Source organism: Aphis gossypii, chromosome 1, assembly GCF_020184175.1.
Source record: "Aphis gossypii isolate Hap1 chromosome 1, ASM2018417v2, whole genome shotgun sequence".
NCBI lineage: Eukaryota > Metazoa > Arthropoda > Insecta > Hemiptera > Aphididae > Aphis > Aphis gossypii.
Window position 1 is genome coordinate 50,776,326 of NC_065530.1, and position 23,041 is coordinate 50,799,366.

The following is a 23,041-nucleotide window of genomic DNA, read 5'->3' on the forward strand; positions in this document are numbered from 1 at the left end:
TATTCTACATTGAGCAGGATATTTATGACGGAGTCGGATTAAAATAAATTATAACTTCTACAGTTGTTCATTGGACTGTTTTTCATAGTAATAACTAATGATACATACAGTTTTGAATTGAATAATCTTCAAATTTGCATGCATAATTATTTAAAGATTTTTTCAACTTAATTAAATAATTTACTAAAATGATAAATCTAAATGTTTTAATTGTTTAATAATACTTTTATATTGTATTTTTATCTAACCTCTGTGGTTGATTAATTTCGTTTTTAAAGTGTATGATAAATTTTATTTAATTTTTTTTCAATATTTTATTTTCACAATATCAACAGATAGCTCCATCATATTTCCCTACTAACACCATAGTAGACAATTAGAATACTTCTCCTATTATTTTTTTTTCAACTCAAATAGTAATATTTTCTAGGCTTATACTCAGGGCTTAAAAGTTATTACACTAAAAATGTACATTTATTATTTTTTCCAAACAAACTTTTAGATTTTTAAATTTTATAAATTATTTTTTCAATACAATATTATAATAGAAATTTAGGAACTATAGTAAATGAAATATTGCAGTACAATGCATCTGACTTTATTATAAATAACTAATGAATAACTTGATGTAATTGGCGATAACAACCAATAACATTCTATTTATTTCAAAATATTCACATATTTACTCACATTTTTATTCCCTATTTGGAGTTTTAGTGTTTATTTCCTTTATATAAAAATATGTTTATAATTAGCATTTAAAACTCTAAATTAGGTAACCGTTAAAATGCATAAATTAGCAAAATAAAATTTCTCATATGACATCAGATTAGCATGAAACAAATTTGTATCTTACTTCATACTTTTAATGTTTTATAACCTACAAAACAAATAAAAATATAAGTAACTTCCGAAAATTGCTTATAGTAAAAGTATATGAGAATCAAAAACTGTAATATCCTCTTAAAGGAATAATTTAAATTCAAACTTATTTCTTAAAAAGTTAAATCAATGGAAGTTTTTTTAATCATATCCTCAGTATCCTCATGTTAAAGGATCCATATCAAAATTTTGTCAGTATTACCTTTTCTATTACTATACCTCCCTATTACTAGCTTTATATAATTAAAAGTTTCAACAATAATTTGCATAATATTGAATATACCTACAGGGTACAAATCCATAAGGGGAATAATGACGATTGTACCATTAAATATTAAACTTTTGAACTGATCAATATATTTTTTATTAGTTATTGAATATTGACTAAAAATGTCTGAACATGGTTGAAATTGTATGTATATCAATTTGAAACTCAATTGGTATCTTTGTTATAAATGATTGAATGAGCTATACATTTAATAATGTAAAATTAGTACATTTAAAATGTAATAAACTATAAACAGCATATTATTATTATTTATATCATCATTTACCTGTTCTTAACAGTTTATATCTAACTTTATATTATGCTTTTCACTTTTGTGATATCTTATTTTTATTTAAAAATTTAGCAATAAGCTAAGAATTTAAAAGTCAGGATATGGTGGTGTGATGTAACTTAAGTGATGCACATTACAAGCAAAACTTATTAAAATAATCTTAATTTGTTCCAATTCTATTTTTTTTCTCTAAGGCGCATTGTTATTTGATCCTAAGATATCTACAAATTTTCTTCTTTTGTTATTTTTCTATTGTCATTTTAGGCCCTCTTTAGTTTCCCCAGTGTTCAGGATCATTGTTGATCTAATGACTAATAATGATGGTAATGTCATAGTGGTGTTATTTTTGGTAAATTAAATTGTTAATTTATAGCTGCTTAGTCAACGACAATATTCAGACGTTACGATAATAATCGTCTATTGCATCATAGAATGTTCGACGGTCGCACTGTATATTCTTATCAGAGCTATAGTAGTAATGTTTTTTTTATTTTTTACCTACTTTGTATGATAACGATAACTGATACGACGATTCAGATAATTTGAATTTTTGTTATTTTAAATTTTGTAAATGAAATTGTAGTTTTTATAATTTTTTGGATTTTTACCGACTGATTTTTTCATCGTTCAGAGGTTAAAATTTTCAAATAACGAGAACTGGCCTATATGTATATGTAACACTGACATGGCTGACATCCAATGGCCATGGCAATACAGTTTCCCACCGTTCTTCACGTAAGTTTGAAAAGTGTCTGAAATTAACATTAACATTATTATAATGTTAGATGTATTTGAAATTACTATTGTTATTGGGTCGATTATGGTTAACAGGATCCAGCCAAATGTGGAGACGAGACGGAAGCAGTTAGACGCTTGGAGGACATTGGTGTTGGATTACTGTCGCACGCAGAAAGTGTCCGTTATCGATGTGCGTGAAGGAGACCTATTGCCGGTCTTCAACAATACTGCTATATCCAGTAGGTGTATAAGTACTAGTAGATAGAATTTCATGAACAAAATTGACAGGCACTATAGAACTTTAGTCTTATAAAATTTAGGATCAATACCTAAGTACTTCTATACTAGAATATCAATTGGTGTTTTTTTTACTACCTACTACAGTTTTAACATTTTATAATAAAACAAAAAAACAGCTATCTATATATTTTTAACCTCCAGTCTTGTTAGTTGTAAGTATTATCATGCTTTTAACAAATAATTCATGCATTCAGGGTTCAAAATTTCAAATGTTTTGATGAAAACCATTATTTTTTATTGATTAACCATTAAAAATCCATAAAATATCAAAATAGTCTTATCAGCATTAATGACATAATGGTAAATTGGATCCATTAATATTAAGTTGGTTGTGGGAGACCTAAACAATTCTGATTTATAACTCAATAATTTTACTTTGATGAAATAGTACTAGTAAAAATAAAATTACAGTAGTCGACTGGGAAATGATATATTGATGTATTGTTTTTTGATTATATAGAAGAAAGTCCCTAAAGTAATATCTGTGTTTTAATGGGCGATACAGTAAAGTTGATAGTATAATAATTTAAAGATAGTTTTTTTTAAAGTCTTATTTTCCACTAATTTACATGTACAATTATATTATTCAATCAAGTTTAATTGCCAAAATTTTTGATGTAGTTTGTTCTAAAATATACTCAATTTTAATTAAAATAATTAAACCAGTATAATTACATTTTGTGCAATCTATTTCACTTAGAAATTATGAATAAACTTGATTCAGTTTTGTGTATGCGCATTAATTTAACATCAAAACAATTAATTTGTCTATGATTGAAAAACTTTTTCTATTTAATAAGACAGATAAAATTATTGTATCTATCTTATAGATTAGAATAAGTTAATTGTATGTTATAAATTATTAGTGACTTATAACTTACAATGTTGTACATTGCGTACTGAATACTGATTTTAATGTTTAGTATAAATATATGAGACTTGATCTATATGAAGGGGGGATGGAAGTGGGGGTTCGGGGTCTCATGTACTCCCTTAAATACGGCGCCAGGTGCAGCGAGATTTATTACAGCAGATAAATAAAAAAACTAAAATAATATAAAATGAAGTAAAATAAAAATAAAAAAAACCTAAACCAAATTTAAAGTATCATTACTGGCCACTGGGGGTGGCTAATTCTTTCCTCAAATTAAATTACTCATGTTCTTTTATTCTTGATTTACTGCATAATATACGTCTTATTATGTCCATGTGCTATATATTGTATATTTTTCTCCTAAAAATAATAGTAAAAAAAATATCTGTATAATTGTTTAAAATATTGTGTCAACAATAATAGTATAGTCTGTACCTAGGTCGTATTTAAAACTTTAAAATGAAACAAAACATTTTTTTCCGGTTTGAAATTATTACTTTAAGGTCGTTGGTAATAATAACATTGTCCTTTGTCAATGAAATTGTACGAAATGCGGAAATAGTCGGGATTGAAATGTTATTAAATTATTTCAAACGAGTTCTGAGTGTCGTAGGTATGTTGGCGATGAATAACTAAAATAAATACATATATCTAAACACATGTAACTAAGTTTGTTCTTAATACGTAATACGCACATTTACAAATATATAATTGAAAATATAAGAGCGGCTCGTGCTTGTTTTTAATTATAATAACATGTAGGTGTGCTTTACTTTGGTTGTCGTCTATAAATTATTATATGAATTCATTGAATAATTATTAGTTTACCCTCATTGGCTCATTAACAGTGCCGCTCTGGCGAGTAAACAAATATGCGCCTTTCCCCTTATAAATAGTAGAAGTTTTATATCATTGAGGCGCTCCCCTTTCAACAAGTGCCCAGGTCGCCCACCCCTAACGCCGGCCTTGCTCATTAATATACCTACTCATATGTAATGTAATATACTAATTTTCTTTCATTTGGAGTTTTTGCTAAAAATCTGGTCTTCACTTTTATGGTAATGACTCGTTACAACACTTAATCTTAATTTTTTAAATGGTCGATATCGATGTTATAGGCGTACTTCCAGGGTATGTGTGGGTTAAAACAATAATAATCCAATATCTATAACTATTTAGTTTATATTTCGGTTTTTACATATTTTCTTATTAATTAATTTTTTTTTGTTACTATAGTATAATAAATGTATAAAAAATCCACAACTGGAATAATTGAAAAAACCAATAATAAAAGCATTTACATAAAAAAAGCCAAAATAAATTGGTTTGTTTGATATCAGAATGACGTGAAACGAATATTTATGTTTAAAAATTAGATTTCTATCTCATATAAAAAAAAGAAGCATATGCTTTGAAACCTAGCTCTATAGTAATGGGTAATACTTAACTATTATCTATTTGTAATACGTTTAACGTTTTTATGTTATATTTTCTTATATTATTAATTTTTGTTACCTATACGTTAAACTGTAAACAGTCGGTGCTGAATTATTAGGTATGCTTAAAAACGATAAATCACATTTACTCAAGTAGTGCATAGTATAACTTTCGTTTTTTACTTCTATAATATTTTTAAACGTTTTAAACTTTTAATCGATTCCGTTTCAATAGTACGTTTTTAATTATAAATAGAAATGTGTTCTAAAAGTGTTGTACATATTATACCTATTAAAGAAAAATGTTATATATAGTATAATGTATTTTGTATAATATATAAAATATAACTTATTCTATATTTTGTCGCGTGTTTATTTGAAACTTCTATGCATAAAAATAAAAGGAAATCGAACTAAAATCGTCGATAAAAAATAAAATGTTCTTTTCTTCATAATTTAACATATTATAGTAGTATTATGTATTAATGAATTGCTATTTGTGTTCATATACCTACGTCCGTTTTTACGTAAAGTTTACTTATATATATATTTTAAATATATTTAAGAGTTTAAATCATTGGCTGCTCTCCGCATTATGCAATTAACTTTGTTGATTCAGTTTTGAATTTTGCAATATTATGTACTATTTGTCAAGTTAATGTTGCATCAAACCAATACCTATATGTAATTATATAAGTTAACAATTTTATTGTGTTTAAATTTAAACCAACCATGTATATATAAATAAATATAGTTTAATAAATTCTATAGATATTCATACACATATACAACTAAGTCTAATGGCTTACGCTGAAATATATAATATGACTTAATCGACTTTTATATTTACGATGAAAAAGTAGAATATAGTTTTGGAAATATTTTCGAATTGTTTCTAATTGTCGTATAATATTTGTAATCGTCCGTCTGAATGAGTCGTATTACTAACAAACTCTGTTCATGTACGGTGAGGTACCTCGTTAAAATGTGTCAAAAGTAATATTATACGTCAGTAACGCCCATAATATTCTTTGAGATAAATTACAGGTCTTTTATTTTGTCTTCGCTGGTTATTAAAATGAATTTTTTCATTCGAAAAAACAATTCTTTTTTTGTCTTCAGTACAATATTAATAGCAATCTATCTATAACGGAAATAATTGATATTGTCGTGTACCTACTTGCCGCATAGATATTAAATACCTAATAATCATAGTAAATTAAAAAAAAAAGACTTATTTTTAAAACAAAAACGAACAAATTACGAGTGTCTTCACTATAGTGTTTTTAATTATAATGAGTACTGGTGTAATGTAATACATAGTAAAATATATAAATATTAATAAAAAGTATTTTTCTCTTTCAGGAAAACTGTCACCCGAAGCGATAATGACGGTTTTAGGAGTTTTACAGAAGACGGGAAATGCCGAACCGCTTGACAAGACTAGAACAAGGTACTTATACACTGACATTAATTCTTATATTACACAGCTCCGTAATATACATGTGCCTACAAATATTTTGAATGAGATTTTTTTTACCATTACGAATGGGTGTATGTGAACAACTTACTTTCCATTCCGGGCTCGTATTATAGTATCTGTTGATTGGCAGTTTTGTTTGTTTTATATTGCTATGCTCATTTGAGAGGGAATTTCTATGTTACTCTATGACAGATACCTAAACTACACGCCGTGTAAAAGTTTGACGTAAATAAAACTCGAAATGGTATTTTCGAGAATTCACACGTTCGAAGGTTTTGGCTGGTTTCAAGACGTCGACTCAGATTGTCGCACGAAATTCTTTAAAATTTCAAATTAATGTGACACGATAATAACATGCGTTGGAATCTCGCGCGCACACTACCGTTACAAATGCCTGCTGTTTAAACTTTTAGAGTCATTATCGCCTCGACGAGTTTTGATCTGTATGATAGTAACTTAAACAATTTACTCACAAATTAAATTATACTACTGATGCTCTACTGGAATGTAAAAACATGAATACGTTTTTTTTTTAAATAAAACATTATTTTTATCATTTTTAGGTGGAACATTTATTGGCACACATTAGACGAATGGGCGTCAATAGTGTACAAATGGGCTCAGGACAACGCTATGCTCAACACGGTGTGTACGTTCTACGAGATAGCCAGCGACAGTGGCGGTAATATAATTGAAAAATTTGTTTTAGTGGAGTAGGAGGAAGGGGTCTTGAGCTATACATTTAAATATGTTATATATAATAATATAATATACGCTCAGTTTATAACCTGTGTATGTATCCTAAATGGCTAAATATTTGAAAATTTATATTATGCAATAGCAAAACCAACTTAAAATGCCTCACGAGCAAACATAATATCCGCGAGTAACTAATTTAGACAGTTACGAGTTACAGTTTAGAGGCCTAAACACCACGGGGAGTTAAACTCCATCTCGATTATCACCTTAGATTTCCACTGAATATATTATAGTTTTGTATAAATCGTAAGCGGGTTTATCAAAATATCAATTTATTTTTATTTTTTATGAACGCAGATTTGAATGGTATTGACGATGCCGTACTGACCAAAGCGTTGAAGGTGTTGGAGCGACGTCAACAAGCCGAAATACTTACGCTGGAAGGAGGATCGGGTGTGAAATTTTTCTCGTAGACGCGGAACTCCTGTACCAGCTACGAGGAGCTACTATGAAGCTCGTATATACCTAAAAAATATGACCTGTGCAAGGGTATTATATGCATAACGTATGAGGTGAAACATATTTGTGCTATATAGAAATACTATTAAAATATGTATGATATTAATAAGATAAAAGACTATAGCGTATAATGATCGATCATGTTTATTTAATTTTTTTTTGTTTATCCATCGATTAAAAAAAAAAAAAAAATTAACAAACCACTCTTCACTATATGTTTGAGTTTACAAAATGGGACTCACTAATATTTATATTATATAATTGTATAATAATTAATTAAATTTAAATATAATTATTTAAAACAAAAAAAAATCACAGTTAAATAATATAAACTATATATTTATCTAACGAAATGTTATACACATACATAAATATATGTTATGTCATGTTTTTACAACCTCGATGACTAATATAAGTAATAAATGGCAATGGGTCTTCCTTCACAACATCGTTTTGTAAACCGAGACATGAGTGTGAGACGTGTTTGCGTACACGTTCGTAAGAAGAATGTGCGTTTTAGCGAAAAACAATGTACAGTTTTCGAATGAAACAAATCCAATACGCTTATCACTATTTGCTAAGCTTATAACTGGTTCCTTTATATGTACATTTATAATAAATTATTATTTTAAATATAATATTATCCAATTAAAAACACGATTTGTTTAATATATAATAAGACGTTAAGCTTAAAAAATATTTTCAATATATAACGGAACTATAATATATATAATTAAATATAATTAGCTGCTAAATTGACTACTCAACAAGTAATGGCGCTAAAATACACACACACATATATATATATACGATATATATACACATACATATATTGTTAATTCCTTATAATTACAATAATAATTTTATATTACTTTTCCAAACAAACCAGAAGGGACAACAAATTTACCGATTAAAATAATTGAACAACGAGTGAACTGATGCAGATCGAAGGATTCCTACTTTTGAGCAACAAACAATAATAAATTAAAAAAAAACTCAATTTATAATTTTTGGCACTTACACCTCAGTCGTTAAAGGCAAACCGCATATCTTAAATAAAATATTCTTTTTTCTTTTTTTTACACAAACATTAATAATATAACTTAAAAAAAAAATATACAATAGGAACTGTTTCGTTTAAACATTGGCGTGAGGAATAATTATATTATTACATGTATACCAAAAACGCGGGGAAGACTTTGAACAAAGTTATACAACATGAAATTAATAATAATAATAATAATAATAATATTAAATGAAAGAAAAATACGGAGAAGATATTAGTCGTTCGGTAAGTTGAACACTATTTGAGCGCATTTGCGCATGAAATTGGTAACTCGCCAGATATTTCGTTGTGGGCTGGGCACAAATTGCGCTCCGTCGTGAACAACGCGATTTGTAATTTGTTTATTTTTATTTTTTCATTGACTAGTGTTGTGTGCAGAGAAACTAAAAACGGTCTATACTTTAGACGTACTCGTTCGTGCCAGGACGAGTCAACGGCTCTTCGGCCTGAAAAAAAAAATCAAATCAAATAAACAACGCGTAGATATACGTATGAAAAACATCGTCCCACGCGTGTCGCTTATATATTATGTAAATATAAAATTGCACGTGTGATACGTATTACTACTACTACTACTACTACAACATGAATGAATATGACGTCGCGACTGGTCGCGTCGTACACATTTATAAATATCATATTTTTTATATACTATAATTGTTCGGCGGACTTACCGAGTGGTCGTTAAAGAACTAACACGCAGCGTGTAAAAATGCAAACAAATTAAGAGCAGAAAAGATCGAATATAGCTTAACGGTGTTGCATTGACGATAATACATAAGTAGGTACTTGGCCGTGGTTGTCGGGTGGGGGATTAGGTGACGGGAGGGTGGGGAGAGGGTGTTTTCAGGGTCTTTAAATAATAACGTTGAAGTTTACCTCCTCGCCGACTGACGTGGGGTACACCCTCGCCGGTTGATACTGACTCTTCTCCAGCGTGAACTGGTCTTCGGTTGTTTTCCTGTAAATCGGGTTGTCGAAGTTCATGCTGGTCACGTTGCGGTGCAAGTAGTGCCGGTACAACAGGAAAGCGCCCTGGAATATATAAAACGACGTGGGGTATTAGAGGCGCTCATCACGTGATGACAGCGTAGCGCGTATACCGCGGTACCCATGTCTGTATACAGCCAGGTTACCGCGATATACCGTGACTGTCCGAGGGGGGTTGGGTGGCTCACTCACCAGGGCTGCGAGAGTGATCAATAGCGAACCGGAGAATATTATTATGGCGGCTATGAGTCCGCTGTCCTCTGGTTCGGTGTGGTCGTTGACGTTTACTTCCGTCATCGTTCTGTTCGTATCTGAAATGAGAGCGAACGGGCGTTATGACATATTGTCGATGGACGTGGGGGGAATCGCAAACAACATGATCTATATACGTGTATACTGTATAGTGTATACGACTATAAATAGAACGAAGTCGATCAATATATTTTATTATGGTACAATTTGTTATATGAGCAGCACCGCCACCAAAAGAAAAAAACATAAATAGTAATAAAAATATTATATAATATTAAATAGTGCACTAAAGCAACCGTTGACGGCAGACACGTAGGTACATATAAATAATAACAGACCGAAGGTAAATAAAACGTATTGGTATGTATATAACATATAGTTCGTCGGAAGTCGTATATTATAAAAAAGCGAGAATTGTAAAAAAAAAAAATATCGTATTGGTATAATAATAGGCGTATAAAAATAAAATAATGTTATTTATAAGACGGTGTAATAATAAAATGCGTACTATATAGAATTTGAATAGGTACAGTACAACGAACGAATTTACAGGTGAGAAACGTCATCTGGTCTGCACCATAGACGATTGCTGATGATCGGCTGCGGGTTTTTTTAGACGAAAAAAAAATGTACAAAGTGTCTTTTTAGGACACGCGGGCCCAATTCTTTTATAACACACAATATACTTATATATATATTTATACAAATTATTATTATAATATACGATATACGTACAACCGACGATGACGAAAAGCCGTCCATAGAGGATCAAGAGACTCGTTGCGTATCATACAAAGCACTTACCGTGTTTTTTTTTTTGGATTTTGGCCGCAAACGACAGAAACAAACAGTTGTATAGCAATGTAAAAAACTATAAATATATATTATACCTAATACGCAGTACTACAGTAGAATATATTATTATTATCGAAGTTATAAATTATTATTAATATTGTTGTTTTTTTCGTCGTTATTACACGTGTATCACTCAAAAACCAAACAAAATAGATCTCCCGACAGATATTATAGAAATATTCTAATACCTATTGTTACGATAACTTTGTCGTGTTCACACCGCGACTCGGACGGAAAGAATACACCGACTGCGGGCGAGGCGCGCGTATATATAATGGGTACAAGCACAATAATATTAATAATATCTCATGATATTATGTACTGTACAACACGAGCGCGCAGCGTCGGCTCCGTCAAGGACTCCTGTGCGAGCGATTCGATTTTATTATTTTACTTCCCGATGCGGATTCCAAGGGCATATATAATATATATATATAGTCTCTCTCACTGTTGGTCTCCGTTGTGGATCTTTTCGAATATTAGGAATAAATTATAGAGGCGCGATCGTTACGCGCAAAAATATACGTAAGTATAAGTATTAAATATAATATGTTATAGGTGTAATATTGTATATTATACGACTGCGGTCATAATATATTATTACATACGATATTTTTTACTATACATATTATACGCGTATATAAATTGTTATTAGCTCTATCTATGAACCACCACCTGCAGAAGATTATACGCGTAAAATATAATATAATATAGCGTGTATGCAGCAATTTTTAAAAATATTTACAAGCCATAATATTATTATGTCACACATATACGCAGTGTCTCTTTGGACCGTTTTGGGAGCGTCGAGAATGTGCGACGAGCGGAGGAATGATGTCGTGGCTGACTCGTCGGGTTTCTATTTCGGTACGATGCGTGCGATGTGCATAGGTATGTATTATTTTTATTATTTATACGTTTAGATATTGTGCGTGCTCATGCATTTTCAGAAGTGCGTACTAGCGAGTCTATGACATATATAATGCTATTGTTATTTTTAAAAGTGTAAAATATTTTTTATATATAAGTATAATACACATATGGACCGAACGTCGCCAGGTTCGATACTCAGACTCCCGTCAAGTATAATCTCTAAACGGCTATAATGTACAGAAACACTTATTTGAACCATAACAAATTTACTAAAATGGCAGGCATATATTAAAAAAATAATCTATACATAAAGGACCGAATTACTTATGTAAAGTCGGTTATAAACGTGTTATATTAAGTATTATTAAAGTTTGACAGTATACTGTACGGTCAAGTAATTTATTGTGTTCGATTCTATATATACGTACGATTATATAATATTATAATAATTGTTGTGCAGTGACTTGAGAATTACAACATGTACCATGTACGCAGTAAATATACGTATAACACGTATTAAAAATATAGCGTGTTAGCCGGGTGTATATTAATTTTGTCCTTGTTTGATGTTTGGTTCAATATAGTATGCATTACGCGCCACAGAGCTTATATAAATTATAACGATATTATATTATTTAAAAATAAATATATAAAAATATGCGGGGAATTGAGAGATATTTCGTGGTCCATGCATATTATATTGTTGTACTATAGCGCATAAAGTCAGCAAAATATTTTTCTCAACCGAATTTCATAAATAACAGTAGGTATCCACCTGTGTCCTAAACGCTATTTCCCTGCTATATGACATTCGATCCTAAATGGTTTTTGTTTTTGACGGTCGTTGAGCTGACGAAACCTATACGGTACGATCCAATTTGAAGTTTGATTCACAAAGGAATATTGTAGACGAGTTTTTTTTATGGTTTATGATAGTTATTGATATTTTATTTTATCCTATATTATACATTTAAAATGAATGCGAATAAATTTGTATTATTTGGGCTTCATTGGGTATTAGATTTGAAAGTTGAAATAAATTATTTTTGAATTGTGGCAAGTCATATTGTTATAACAGCATACGTGATTTCTAGTTAAAAAGCTAGACAGTTGCAAACAGAAAAAAAATCCTATGCTAATAACATGTAAATTATTGAACAATAAATCATCTCGATGGAATTCACTTATTTAAAATTCTAAATTATAATATATTACTGCACAATAAGCATACTTTTTAAATATTTCAAAGTTATTTTTTCTAAAGCTCAAAGTTTTAAGTGAATTCTTTAAATATGAAAAGAATATAGTGTCTCTTTTATTTTAAAGGAAAACTAAAATGACCCTCGAAGTGATGAAAATAAATAAAGTTTAACGGTGAGAGAGATCACGAGATCTTAACACGCATTTATTACTTTCTCGCGACCCCGGGAAGTTTTCTGATTGTTCAGGATGGCGTGAGCTGAAAGACAGCTAAATAGGTATATATCCTTCGAAACTCATAAAACAAAACCCACAGTGATATTGCCGCATATTGATCAGTATAATAATATAATATAGTAGTTTGCAGTTATTACTGTCACGTACTTGGTTTGAAGGAAAATATAAAGTTTTTATTTTGAAAATTGCATTGATGTGGCAAACTTTAAGCAGCTGCAAAAAAGCGTACACAAAACACTGTCGGCCGTTCAATTTCCGATTTAAAATACATCGAGACAATCCAAACTCATCGACGTGGTGCGTCGGTATAAATATATATACACGAATTTATTCATGGTCTTCCTCAACGCCATCGGTTTAGTTTTAACCAGATAATAAACACATTACATAGGTAATAAAAATGTAATATTTTTAAGTGGTTAACGAGAAAAACGACGACATGACCGTATATTAGAGTATATAGAATTATAGAGACAGGCGAAGAGAACACAAAAATGTACAAGGTATAACCAACCACCGCAAGCATGTGTATATTATAACGTGAATATGAATATATATATATATACAATATACATATAATATACATGTAAACATGATTTAGAAATGGGCAAATAAAGTATTTCATAATATATTTTGTATTTTGTACTTAAAATACATATTTAACATATTTGAAGTTTTTGAGACGCATTTTCTAAATCAAAAACGTTACATTTTTAATTTCTTTTAAGTCTATCATGGCATAGCATACAAATAAATATGATGTTTTAAAATTTAATGTTTTTTTTAGTATAACTGTAATGGTAAACTTTTTTAATAAATAATAAATTTCATGTGCGACTGCAACAATGAAGTTGAGTTTGTTTTATATTTATATTATTATCTATATCCGAGTAATAAAAACCTTCTATGATTTTTTATGAGATTCAGTGACCGAAATAATTAAGTACCTACATATTTAATCTTATTTTGAATATATATATGTATATTTAGTATTTTAGACACATAGAACGTATTTATTATGTAATTGGGGTATGAATAGTAAAATATTTTGCCCATTCCTATAGTATAATATATATATATATACATATTACATTATAATATGTAGAAGAAGTTTTGCACAGAAGAAAGAAGAAGATATACATTAATATGTACACAGGTTTTCGTCCACGGATATTGATTTATGTACTCACTTAACAGCGTAATATTGACTTTTTTATAAGGTCTGTGTTTGTTGTGTTTCGATAAAACCGTTTTGTTCTTAACTGTAAAATTATTCAACCAAAAACAAAAGACGATGAAAAACAAAAACAAAAAAATAAAAAACGAACAAAAAAAAAACGTAATTATAACTAATAATAATTATCATCACACAATACTGTCCACTCGGAAGAAAAAAAATCAATCAATCAATCAACTACTATTAGATTAGTGTTACAAAAATATATAAATAAAAAATATAATAATAGTATATGGTTGAAAAAACAACATTACCGTTTCCGCACTCTTGGCGGGCACCGTGTACTGAGCGACGAATAATATAAAGTGTTGTGATAGTAGTACAAATTATAATACCTATCATGTAAATCGAATAAAATTATGTAATAGTAGTTACGGCGTTTACCTTCTTCGGCGCACATTAGACCATCGGACATCAGCATCAGACCGTTGGGACAAGCGCACGAGATTTTCGGCGATTTGCTGGTGATTTGCGGTGCCGGCAGGCACAGATGGGAACAATGGCCGTTGACGGCGGCGCAGTGGTTCACGCCGTCCGGTTGCCTGTATGGATGGTAAACGTGCACCACCATAGGATTCTGAGTCTAAAATGGCAACGCAATGTTGTTATAAATATATAAGTATATTGATGTTCTTTTGACAAAGATTGCCGCGATCGTATGATAATCGTATAAAATTTGAGGTCGGTATTTGTGAGAGAGGCGTTCCTACCTTGATGCTTTTGGGCTTGTGGCCGATTATCTTTTTAAACAATATCATTCGTTTTTGTGATCAGGGACATGCAGGTGTTTAAATTGCGGGTTTACACGGGAGTAACATGCAGTTACCCTCGTGTACTTTGCGTTACCCAATAAAATCCTCTTATGATTCAAACTTTGTTCATTTTTTTTTTTATTTAAACTCGTCGTTCACAGACGACATGGCTGTTTTATTTTATACCTTTATGTGTGAATTTTCCAATTATTTAAAAATTTAATAACTTGATAGTTCATTTTTATCGTTTAATATTCCGTGGGTGGGATTTGGATTCATAAATTTATGCATAAAACCTGTTCTATAGTAAGGTCATTTGTTTAAATAAAACCGCATAATGAACAGATGAGTGGTTCCCGAGATCATTGGAATTTAAGATTCACATAAATGTTATTTAAGATAATGCATATAGAAATGTCCTTGAATTTGATTGCAGAGCCACCTACCCGGCTAGATTGTGAATCTAGTGACCATCCAGAGACCCACTCGAACATACACAAACAATTTCATCAAAATCGGCCTAGCCGTTTAGGGAGAGTTCGATGACATATTCACGTACAGAAAAATTATATATTATACATACCATGTGCAGAGCAGTAACCGTGGTGATGTTGGAACCATTGAACTTGTTAGCCTTGATTATAGCCTTTTGGTTCCAGTCGGACCAATACAATGAGTCCTCGAACGTGGATATGCTGAACGGGTGAGGTAGCCAAGTGGTGCTAAACAGAACTAGGCGCCTTTGACTGCCGTCGAAGTTGCATGACGATATGGTATGCAGCTTAGCGTCCACCCAGTACAGCCTGCCGGATACCAGGTCCAGGGTAATGCCGTTCGGCCATTTCACGTCGAACGAGGCAATCACTTGGCGGTGCGTGCCATCCATGCCGGCCCGTTCAATCTTCGCGTTACTACCCCAATCGCTCCAGTACAACCATCTACCAGAGAATGTGTTTGTATTGTATTATCAATCAATATAGTGTGACAGGAAAATTGGCGGCGTTGGCCTTTTGTTTTAGTGTAGATGGGAGGGAGGTATAGATGGCGTTATTTGTGAAAATTACCCGTTGAGAGGATCCACGGCTATAGACCTGGGTTCCTTCAGTTCCGACTTGAAAAGCGTCTTTTGCATGTTGCCCTCAAAATTGGCCAATTCAATTGAGTCCCTATCTGCGTTCGTCCAGTAAATGTGCCCGTAAATCCAGTCTACGGCTAAACCGTCGGCTGACGACAAACCGCTTTCCACTACGATCGATCGTTCTCGACCTTCGTCGATCGGTGCTCTGAGAGAACAATAAAAAATAAATCCACCGAAACAAAACAATTATTTATTATATTATATACTATCGGTTTGGAGTTTATAACCACCAGCCACCGAAAACGGTACTGTTTTATTTAAACCGGTTTCTTGTAATTATTGGCATTTTGAAAATAGGCGTAAGAATATTGCGACAGTATGGCTGTATGATACCACTTACTTGTAAATTTTCTTTTCGGACACGTCTCCCCAGAATATCATTCCCGTGCGGAATACAAAATCGATGGCGGTGGCCGATTTCGTGCTATTGATGATGGCGGACATCTCGTGATGATCCAACGATATCTTCCGTATGTTGTGTTGCATGGAAAATAAGAGGGACGCGTGTCCTTCCATAGCCTTGCATCTAGTGTGATCTTGGGGGTCTCGCAGGTATCCCGGTTCGCATTCACATTTGTACGTGCCTTTTTCGTTGATACATATTTGTGAACAGCTGCCTTCGATCTCGCATTCGTTCACGTCTAAAAATTTTAATATTACACGATTAATAACCATAATCGTATCGGTGACACTTTCAGTAAGTAGATTTATTGGATCGATAAAAAAATATTTAGTGCTACACGCTCACACGCTACAGTTTAAAAATGTGTTCCTGTAGACTAATAAATTATGTGTATAGGTTCAACTTTACCATCCTGGTATTATAAATATTTTATCGGATCTATAAACCCCGGTATCATCATAATATTGTATGTGGTTATTATTATTTTTGCTTTTACAGTATGAATCGTGGTCTGAAAATTAAATTTATTATAATGAATTCCGATTTTCCATTTTTTGCATATTCGAGACAAGACTTAATGATTAATATAATGAATATATATTATTTCACGTCACGCAAATGGATTTAAAAAATAGAGATAACCCAGTTTCTCTTAATGTTCAAATAAATATTACGGAAACTTAAAAAAAAATTTGAGTCGATAAAAATTCAACCAGCATTTAACAGGAGTTATCAGAGTTATAATTTCTAGCACATAATGTGTTTGGATGAACCCAAAAATTATGTATTGATAGGTACTTATAGTTTTTTGTTATAGTATTTTCCTTATCAATTGGCAATAATTCATTTATTGACATGAATTAATATACAACTATATGAGTCTTATACACAGCATTATCGACTACCACTGATGCCATAAAAATATTAAGGCGTCAGTGTATAGGTAAATACTTTAATGTTATAAATTATATTAATCTGTTTAAATTCGTATATAATTTAATTTTTATCAGACCACTTTTTTTCGTACAAATGTACGATAAATATATTTAATACATATTTATAATATTTAATAAGTAATCATGTTACAGGAATTTTTGGGAACTATTAACTTTTAAAATATACAATTTTTGTAGTGTCATACTCCTAAAAAAAAATGCACATGATTAATCATCAGTAACTGAATCAATCCACGGAAAAGAAAATATAATCGTGACACATTTATTAAATAAATGTAAGTACAAAATTATTATAATTATATATTATAATTGAAGTATGTACATCGATAACCGTTCTAATTACTTTTGTTTTCTTTGGGTATTATTATGTTTAAAATTTTAAAATTTATGTTGTTAACAGTCAGTTTATATCGTTTGTTTTCGACTTAGGATTATATTTTAGAACATCGTGTGCAAGAAAGATACGACTTGCAAGTTCTCGAAATTGTGAAATAAATTTTAAACGAACGAGACCGTTGCACGTTGAAATTAATTTAAACTGTATAACTGATATAAGATAACCGTTGACACATTTGATACCGCCCGTAAAAGCTATAGAAGCTAAATAGTTATTGATAAAATATACCTCATTGCGTATATAGCAGATTTCTGAGGGTGCGCCGCGCTGCCTCGTAAGAATAATTAACTTTAACACCGAATAATCACGTATTCAAGGGTGACCACCTGTCGATTAGTTCTATACCCAAGCTGGGAAGAGGAAATAAATAGGTAGGGATAAGTACTGTAGAAAATATCAGATGAACGTTTATAATTAAATTATACCCCACTCGAGGTATACTAAGCTGACGATTAGAACCGAGGGTTGAACTCGTACATTATACACTATATAGAACGATTTCGACAATGACGATATCAATAAAAAAAAATTATTATAATACAGACCGTCACATGTGTTGTTGTTGATGAGCTTGTAGCCGGGCTTGCAGGCGCAGCGGAACGTGTGCGGCAAATCGACACAGATTTGCGAACAGCCTCCGTTGTTGATCAAACATTCGTTCACGTTGCATGCTTCTTGTTCCTCGTCCTCAGATCCGGGACAGTCCATTTTCTTGTCGCACACCTTCTCCAAAGGTATGCATATGCCACCAGTCTCATCGTTGCCACAGTCGAACTCCGTGAATGGGTCACATTTATGCACTGGTTCTTCTGATAACGAAGACGGCCGATTAAACAATTTTATAAGCTAAGTTTTCCGAATTAACAATTAACAATTATTTCTAAAACTATTTCGAGTGATAAGTTTAATAGAAATTATTTTTTAAATCAGTTTTGTGAATAAATTTCAGGGAAATTGGTTACAAAGAAATTAGTTTCCGTGTATAATAATTTCGAACTATAGGTACCTACCTATAAAAGCAAATCGAGTTTTTAAATTAGTTTTAAAAAGGATTTTTAAAATTGAATATGTTAAATCAATTTTTAAAGTTAGTTTGATTAAAGTACTCTGAAAAAAATTCAATTAATTGTTCAAACTAGTTTTATGTCTAATTATAAATATCTATTATAAACCAGTAGGGAGATACAATTTAAATGTTATAATATATTATAACGTGCGGCGGACTTACTGCAATTTTCTTCGTCGCTACCGTCGGCGCAGTCTGGAGTACCGGAACAATGGAGGAACCCGGGAATGCACGTGTTGTCCCTACAACGGAACTGGTCGGACCGACAAGTGGTGTTGTGGCATCGGTGAGGCGATTCGTCGGATCCGTCGGCGCAGTCCACGCTGCCGTCACACACCCACGACTGTATGACGCAGTGGCTGTGGTCGTCGCACTCGAACTCGGAAGAACGGCACTGCGATACCCTGGTCGTTTCGGCGCAACCCTGTAAGTGTTATAAATATAATTTAGGTATGTATCGGAGCCGATCATGACAAGACGAACATCGTAAGCAATGGTATGTTATCATCCATTACTGATGGATATTCATCAGTATTACGGTGTTTACGCGCAAAACAGTCGATCTAACCCGTTGCGAGTGGGAAGAGGGGACAGTTCATAAGTAAAACAAATTCAAATTAATCTTATTTATAAGTAGTAGGCGTGTCGAGCAAAAAATATTGTTTGAAAACATTTAAAAGTGGATTTGAACCCCGAATCCGAATTGGATCGATAAACATACTTCATATATATTATAATGTTCACTGTTTAAACGTTACTCTTAGAAATTACAGAAATTAACCAGCCATTCTAAAAACACTGCCGCTTATATTTTAATAAACCTTTTTGATCGGTGAATGTTTACTTTAAAGTATTAAATTAAATACTAATTATTTCGTTCAAAGTTTGTTAAAGTTTAACTTACCGATATTTCTACAAAAAAAAAAAAAATTGAAAATCATAATTAATTAAAAGTTATTATGAAAACTATTCATTTATAATCATAGTTAATTTTTTATAAAATTATATTCAGAATAATATTTTATTTATATATAGATATTAGATGTGTATTAGGACCATTAAAATATAATATAAACAATAAACATATAAACTATATTATGATAATTAATAATTTAATATAATTAAATTAAAATATAGTAAAACATGCATTTTTGAAGTTTAACACTAGTTATTTTTGAAATTAGGAGATAAAAACAAAAAAAAACTTGAAAATTCATGTTTTTTCGAATTATTAAAGTTTGAAATATTGCGAATTTTGTATATGTAAATAATAATATAGAAAAATTATATACATAACATCAAAATAATATTATGTGGTTAAATTAATAATCTAATTTTAAATAATGCTGTTTGTATCACTGACACCATGGTCGTATAAGTGCATAACTTTCCGGTATTTCATAATTAATTATTATATGGGATTTCACTACTTCAGTTATAGGTATCTGTATTATCATATTTATTGTAGGATACCGAATAACGCACCCTCGACACTGGTGTAGCGAATTAGCCTATCCAGAACACCGTTTAATAATAATGTTTCGTATTTTTTGAATGCGTACAACTAAATACAAAGCGTACCTGCGTACTTACGTTGTTTCAATAGCATATTCTATTATATCATCAAACGTTTTGTAAATCGGGATTGTGGTATTGTGATTGGTGTAAATTATTATGTGATGAACAATGAAAGGTTACACAAATACTTATCATACGGTCGTAATTTACAAAATTTATGATTTAGTCAATAATTCTTGTGGGAACTATTTGCGATTACATTTCTCGTGTACACAATGCGAAATGTCTTTATTCATAGGAACCGTTTTCAAGGAATAATTATTGTACGATCTTTGAAATTTGAACTTTCACATTTAAGTTCATTAGAACTTATGTACTCATCAAAAGAAAAGCACCTACTTCAATACATAATAGTTTCAAATACGATGAACTTGAGCGCTGAATTCTTGGAACTTGCGGTGGGAAATCATTTTAACAAAAATGTAAAAATCCTAAATGCAAGTGCAGAATTTTCATAATGTTAATAAACACTCGAATACGCATAACAATTGTGTTTACTCTTGTTAATTATTATATATATATATATATATATATATATATAGCAGGCCGTATTCTTCAGCAAAATTATTTTTTGGTTTTAAAATAACAATGAGTACAAATTATTAATTTCGTTCCATCACAATAACTGTTGTTCCTTTGTAGTAATGAATATTAAAACGGACTTTTGTGTCACTTAATAATTTTTTACAGTTCTTAATCCAACTCATAATAATAGGTAAGTACAAAATATTTTAAGAAATGCATACATTTATTGAAAAATTGCAATGAAGATAGTTTTTGTATTTATGTCAAGAATTATTGTTATATTTCTATGGCAGCAATAATAGTTTTCAAAAAAGTCAAGTTCCCCCCCTCCCCAAAAAAAAATGATATTATGAATAAATAATAAATCTATAATTAAATGACGATTTAGAAATGAGTATCGTATGATTATTAATTATGTAAATTTTTTTTGGTCGAGCAATTATCCACTTAAAATTAGATACATATCTAGCCTTACATGTGCACGTTACATATTTATGTATTATTTTATATCGATACGTGATAGGATGTACGAATACGATAAAATAATCATCGTATAATAATAATTACATATTATTTTTTTTTACTTCGTTAAGGCACATGGCTCCTGAATAGCATTTATCCACATACCATTAATTTTTTCAGTAAGATTTTTTTTTTAGGCAACTAAATTATAAATGTACTCAACGGTCATAAATTCATCACTTACGATTTCGTCAGTTTGGTCGGTACAATCGAAGTCGCCATCGCAACGCCAGTTCAAAGTTATGCAAGTGTTGTCTTTGACGCATGCGAATTCAGATTCTGAGCATGTGATGTTGGGACAGTTGAGCTCATCTGTGCCATCTTGACAGTCGTCATCTCTATCGCACACCCAAATCTTTTGAATACATTTTCCATTGCCACATGTAAATTCGTCATCTCTACATGTTTCGTCTGAAGTGGACGAAATAATAATAAAAAAAAAACAAGCGATCAGCTACGATGATTATAATGTACACTTGATATATATATATATATGTATATAATATATATTCTATTATATATGTTTATAGGGGTGCATAAATAATTCATTATGATATTAGATTAATAGGTAGCGAATATAAGTTAAAGATATTAAGAAGAAAATTGTATACAACCAACACCGAGAAAAACTGATATCAATTAAATTACTGATATTATAAAATATACGTAAGAATAATAATACAATTAAATATAAATATTATGATGGTATATATTAAATAGGTAGTGATGAATGTGATGGTATATATAAACGAATCGTAATTTTGGAAGGGAGGAGAATGGGAAAAAAAATCAAAAAGTTATCGTGTCGTCGCTTACTGCACTCCTTCTCGTCTGAACCATCCGAACAGTCGGGATTACCGTCACACATCCATGTCAGCGGAATACACTCGCCTTTGGCCTTACGGCAAGTGAACTCATCTGTGTTGCATACTCGTTTTTCTGAAATCAAAACACAACAAGAAATTCGTACAAATTCATGCAAATAATGATGTTAAAATGATGGACGCCGATGACGATTTGATGACTACTACATTATAATATGATATTATTTTCAAATTATCTATACGTGTGTAATATATGTGTCATGCTTGTGTGTATTATTGTGTTACTTCTATTTATAGTATATATATTAAATATGTATTGTAAATTATAAGTATTTTTATAGTTATTCATTAGATTATACATTATGTTATTGTTATATGAGTGGGTAGTAGGACAGTATGTACATGTGCAGATGACACAAAATATATTCATATTGATAACATTTAATATTTATAGTATAATAATTATAATTTTTATAGTATATTAGTATAATGTTTAAAACCTGCTATGTCATCTCATTTAATAAAATTATCAAACAATATATATAATAAATAATAATAATATGTAGGCATCATGGGGCTGTATATATTTAGTATTTCTGTATAAACTATTTTATGTATATAAAGAAACCGGCCAATGTATTTAACTGTCCATTTTAGAGGTTTTTTTACCTCATACATA

General features: G+C 30.8%; 2 protein-coding genes and 1 long non-coding RNA gene across 6 annotated transcripts in view; 2 read left to right on the plus strand and 1 right to left on the minus strand.

Moving 5' to 3' along the window:
• The first annotated feature begins 1,956 nt into the window (after positions 1-1,956).
• LOC114130014 (vacuolar protein-sorting-associated protein 25) lies at positions 1,957-7,622 on the plus strand. The gene is made up of 5 exons (XM_027994897.2): positions 1,957-2,177; positions 2,274-2,419; positions 6,156-6,243; positions 6,837-6,955; positions 7,330-7,622. Exons 1-5 carry the CDS (start codon positions 2,128-2,130, stop codon positions 7,443-7,445), a joined length of 519 nt encoding a protein of 172 aa, XP_027850698.2. The 5' UTR covers positions 1,957-2,127; the 3' UTR covers positions 7,446-7,622.
• A 187-nt stretch (positions 7,623-7,809) lies between these two features.
• LOC114130012 (low-density lipoprotein receptor-like) overlaps positions 7,810-23,041 on the minus strand; it is a 76,448-nt gene continuing 61,216 nt past the window's right edge. The window contains exons 4-16 of one of the 4 annotated variants that reach the window (XM_027994893.2): positions 22,355-22,477; positions 21,723-21,949; positions 19,076-19,337; positions 18,393-18,656; positions 16,432-16,732; positions 16,018-16,236; positions 15,537-15,891; positions 14,586-14,784; positions 14,155-14,226; positions 9,740-9,858; positions 9,437-9,592; positions 9,232-9,249; positions 7,810-9,003 (exon numbers count right to left, since the gene is read on the minus strand). In XM_027994893.2, coding sequence (XP_027850694.2) covers positions 8,959-9,003; positions 9,232-9,249; positions 9,437-9,592; positions 9,740-9,858; positions 14,155-14,226; positions 14,586-14,784; positions 15,537-15,891; positions 16,018-16,236; positions 16,432-16,732; positions 18,393-18,656; positions 19,076-19,337; positions 21,723-21,949; positions 22,355-22,477 — 2,360 coding nt within the window. In that variant the 3' untranslated portion in view covers positions 7,810-8,958. The remainder of the gene's footprint in view (positions 9,004-9,231; positions 9,250-9,436; positions 9,593-9,739; positions 9,859-14,154; positions 14,227-14,585; positions 14,785-15,536; positions 15,892-16,017; positions 16,237-16,431; positions 16,733-18,392; positions 18,657-19,075; positions 19,338-21,722; positions 21,950-22,354; positions 22,478-23,041) is intronic. The other 3 variants (XM_027994896.2, XM_027994895.2, XM_027994894.2) reach the window with 3 other exon arrangements.
• On the plus strand, positions 21,870-22,807 carry LOC114130017 (uncharacterized). The gene is made up of 2 exons (XR_007604751.1): positions 21,870-22,008; positions 22,069-22,807. It is a non-coding gene; the product is annotated as an uncharacterized LOC114130017 (long non-coding RNA).